This window comes from Ciona intestinalis, chromosome 4 (assembly GCF_000224145.3).
Source record: "Ciona intestinalis chromosome 4, KH, whole genome shotgun sequence".
Classification (NCBI taxonomy): Eukaryota; Metazoa; Chordata; class Ascidiacea; order Phlebobranchia; family Cionidae; genus Ciona; species Ciona intestinalis.
Window position 1 is genome coordinate 698,659 of NC_020169.2, and position 4,774 is coordinate 703,432.

General features: G+C 33.6%; 1 protein-coding gene across 1 annotated transcript; it reads left to right on the plus strand.

Annotated features, from left to right (window-relative positions):
• Positions 1 to 2,764: 2,764 nt before the first annotated feature.
• LOC100185057 (TIMELESS-interacting protein) lies at positions 2,765 to 4,356 on the plus strand (the record flags this gene model as incomplete). Its single annotated transcript, XM_002125434.5, is given in 4 exon segments — positions 2,765 to 2,999; positions 3,726 to 3,828; positions 4,104 to 4,179; positions 4,234 to 4,356. Coding segments are annotated over 4 exon segments (402 nt in total), but the record flags the coding sequence as incomplete, so codon positions are not given.
• Positions 4,357 to 4,774: the final 418 nt, after the last annotated feature.

The following is a 4,774-nucleotide window of genomic DNA, read 5'->3' on the forward strand; positions in this document are numbered from 1 at the left end:
CATTAGGACATTGTCATGCAAACACATTCCAAATAAAGGTGATGTTATTTCCTGACAGCAATATTTCACATGTGTTTGTAATTGTATGGATTAATTTCAAATTTGTTATACCCAACCCCACTCTAACTTGGTGTGGAGATATTCTTAATGTAAGAACCTAGCTTTATAAACATGCGCAATATCATAAAGTGTAAGAATAAAAGTTAAAACTAATTTAATTTTTTTTGCTAAATAATAGTAGGAGTGTTCTAGTGAACTACTGTAACTGCAGTTTTAAATTTTGCTATATAGGAACTAAACATCAATTGTTTCACCGTCTATAGTATGTACTGTACAAATACAATGTATTACTAAAAATAAACCTAAAATTGTGCTTGTAACTGCAGTTTTAAATTTCGCTAATATAGGAACTAAACATCAATTGTTTTACCGTCTATACTATGTACTGTACAAATACAATGTATTACTAAAAATAAACTTAAAATTGTGCTTAAGTTGTTGCTATAATACAATCAGTAAACCAACGCTACTAACTTCCCTCGGCTTCTTGTTCTGTATCACCGTTGTGAAGGAAAAGCAGAACAACACCCTTGTGCTCGCTTCGACCGTACAACCACAAAGTGAGGAGAAATAATCCTCCGACATTCAACAGACCGAGTCGAAAAAGGCAACTACATTTTACCGGTTTTTCGCTAACGACACTCGATAACTCAAAAACTCCAACTCTTCAGTGAAATTAACAAGAGAGAATAGCTCAACTGAATGAGCACAAAAACTGACACATGTTGAAATAGAATACAAAGATTTGTCATTTCTTGAATTACGAACGACTCAGTGTGCAATTCAAAAGACTACCAGTTAATACCTAACTCGTCCAGATATGTGGAGGTTTGCTTGGTTGCCGAAACTTATACTTAAAGAAATCGCCCACTCTCTATGCCACGTTAGCAAATGTATACTCTCGGAACAATATTTGGGTAAATGTGTCAGTTCTCAAGTTGTTTTATCATAGCATGTATAATTTTACTTCTTTTTTATAGATCACTTTTTTATTTGCTTATGTTACCTTATAGACTCTGTAATATGATACCAGGCTTTTAAATCACAGGTCTCACAGCGATGTTCACGGGTTTTATAATTAGTTCGATGAGTGTCGTATCTGTTGGCCTCCTGGTTTTACCGATATTTTATGTGTACCACATTTCTCCCAATTATCAAGTTTCCCATTCCGATGTTTCCCATTCCATTTCATAAATAACCTTTATACATTTAAATAAACGATGATGTATATGCTGGTGTGAGATATATAGTGGGGCGTGGGGTGGGACATGGCGTGAGAAATATTTTTAAATCGGTGGTAAATGAAAACACTCAAAACCGTATGGTTTTATAGCGTGAAAAAAGTGAAAATACGTAATAGTAAGCTGCAAATTTCAAATGTTTGCTAAATCAAATGAAAACCGGCGGATTTTTGTAGTTTACGAGTTTGAATCTTCTAGTATTACAGTTTATTAAAATATGCATGAATATTACTTACGGTGTGATTTTGTCTAAGAAAACTAGTTTTAGTTTTCAGAGAGAAACTAAGGTAAGTACACAATAAAAATAGTTTTTTGTCCTAAATTATGGCCGCAATCAACACAATCTATCGGTTTCAATATACATATATTAAGTTTATGCGATATAAAGAAACTAGCACACCCGGTTGAACTTGTTGAAGTACACATAAACGGAGGAATATTATTAATATAAAACTTGGGGTCCCACTTTACCTCATAGTAGTTTTGCGGGAATGAGGTTTATTTGTAACTCATTAGTTTATACGTCATGGATAATTCGACTATTATCGAGACTTATATAACCACAAGATTATAATGCATACAAAATGTATTTAAAAGTAGGTCTCGAGCACCTAAAAACAGAAGTGACCTATATGCCAAATACAGTGTAGCAGTACCAAGTTTGGGGTTATACATTAAAATACATTTATGGGACATACACTATATCAATTAGTTGTTCCGGCAATACCTATTATTGTTGAAGAATGCCATTATTTATACAATAGTATGGTGTAGGTAACACTTTAAAAGCCTACAATATTATTTCGTGATGTTTAGCTATACGTGTATTTTTAATAATAAATTCATATATTAATCAAGATTTTTAAGTATTTGACTTCTACCCTGCAAATGTCTAGGTGATTCCTCTTGTGTTTTATTATACTTCATTAGGTGTTTCCATATAATATAGGTGTGAAGGTACAAATTCATGTTATCACCGAGAATCATCATATATATTACAATTTTTGAAATATATGCCTAAGTGTCCCACTTTCTCCCGCTCTTAGACGACATATAGAGACTACGCAGTGTTGCACTTGAAAAAATTATAACAGTGTTAGAAACGACTATGTTCGCTTGAAACTTCCCATGTTTTATTTTTACCGATACAATTAATTGCTTAAAGCCGATCTAACCCGACATGCAATAGTATTACCGAAGAAAAGAGACGAGCGAGTTGAAAATCCCTGTTCGTGGAAACCATCTACGATGCCATTTAGGATGTGAGTCAGCTAATTTACCCAACAAGAATAACTGATTGACAAAAAGGGAATTTGGGGACACTGACGTGCTCAACAATTTCGCCTACGCTTGAAGGCAAAAAAATGTTTTAATAAATCTCTTTTTCTTAAGGTGACGTATACTATTTAATTATCGTCACTTAAAAACACATTTTTTGGAAGTAAGGTATATAAAACAAATGTGCGCGAAATTGAAACTCGATATAATATAGCGATATCGATCACGGGAAAGTACCTGTTTTGACGTATTTGCCGCCAAATGCAACTTTATTATGGAAGTAAACAATATCTCTTTTCTAATGTAAGCCGTGAAGCACAATGGAACTTGATGACGGACCAGATAACCTTTTCTTTCAAGAAACTACAGTTGCTGATCAGCAGGAATCGTTTTCACCAACAGTCCCTGCCTCAACACAAGGTATATCGTATGTGTTAGTATTCCTGTCCCTTGTGACCAATAGAAATGTTAGTCTCAAAATATATTAGTTTTATCTACATATATCAGATATGGAAAAAATGAAAGTAGAGTAATGGTTCCTAATAACCCATGGGACTATTCGAAGAAAAGGGTACCCTTTTTGGCTAAGTGTCGGTAATTATTTAAATTAAAAAATAAGAAAAAAATGCACAAAACAACACTACAAAGTGTAAATAGGTGTAAAACAAATTAATTAAATAATAATATAATGCCTATATAAATACATAAAACACTAGTAAGAAGATCTTTCACACATTAGGTCGGTTATATAATATGCTCTTTCGTTCTCTTTACTGTCATCTCATCATGTCTGTGGTGTAATGGTTTGCGTGCGGTCGTTTACTCTCTTTGTTTTATTTTTATCAGGTTCGAGTCCCGCACAGTGGAATACTTTTTTATTTTTATTCAAGTTTTTTTTTGTTTGATTAGCACTAGTTCGGGGTTAGATGATAGGGGTTAGAAGTTTGAAACTAACTACTCTCTTTAAAAAAAAACGTGAAACTAGCTGCCCACTATAAAATAGAGAAATGAATTTGTCATCGCCTCCTAGCGGAAAAAGTGTACCTTTTTCCTTGTATAGTCCTATATAATTTAAACAAGCGGAACATGTAAGCTATACAGTTCAATAACATTTTTTTAATAAAAGAATACACATATTTGGTGCAGTGGAAAATGATGGAACTCATGTTGCGGATATGGATATAGATGGAGCTGGTACAACTAAAAAGAAAAGAACCATAAACAGAGGACCAAAGCTTGATTCCAAGAGGTAAATATAAAATAACTACCATTTCACCTTTTTGGGCAACATAAGTTGCCAGCATTTCCGCAAAATGTGCAAAAAAGTGTGGTCGTTGAAAAAGTGCGACCAGCACATTGGCTCGCAGTGCTTAAAAATGTGCACATTTAAATGAGCACAACTGACCGGTCAAACATTTATTTTTTTAATTAAATGTGTTATGTCAAAACTGGTCCAAAAATAATGTCCAATAAATATACAAGCATATGCCTAGGCAATGTTTCAGTGGCATTATTTTTTATCAGACTGCTTGGAGCTCGTGGTTTACCAGCTATTGACTCTTATTTCAAAGGTATTCAATTCAAAGGAAAGGGACATGAGGTATGAATGTAATGTTGAATAATTTGGTCCATTTTAACTCTCTTGTGGTTACAGTTTAAAGATTTAGATATGTTGATGGGTAAAATTGAACACTGGGCTCATCGCTTGTATCCAAAATACACATTTGATGATTGTCTTGAAAAAATTGAAGCCTTGGGACACAAAAAAGAAATTCAGGTTTTGTAGTATAATTTAGTAGGGATGTGCTAAAGTTGTAAAAGCTCGGCTCGAGCGCTGAGCACCTATGATGTCATCAAGGAGAAAGGCGTACGAGAATACGTCTTGATTCAGTCGAAAAGAGTCACTAATCAAAATAATACGGAACACGTGGTTTTTGGGTAAAGAGGCATTCCGTTTTGTAGTTCCCAGTGTTGCAAAATGTAAAATTTATATAAAAAAATATTTAATTAAAAATTATCTATAACAGCGGTTATTATTGTTTTATCATAAAAAAGTTCAAGAGTTTCTGGCTTTTTTATTTAAAATCAGATACAGAAACATTGGGCGCTTGTGTAATTCAACACGGGCTGTAATTTAATATGGGCAATTCTGGCGTTGCGATTCAATACTTGCAAGAGAGCAAATTTACAACGAA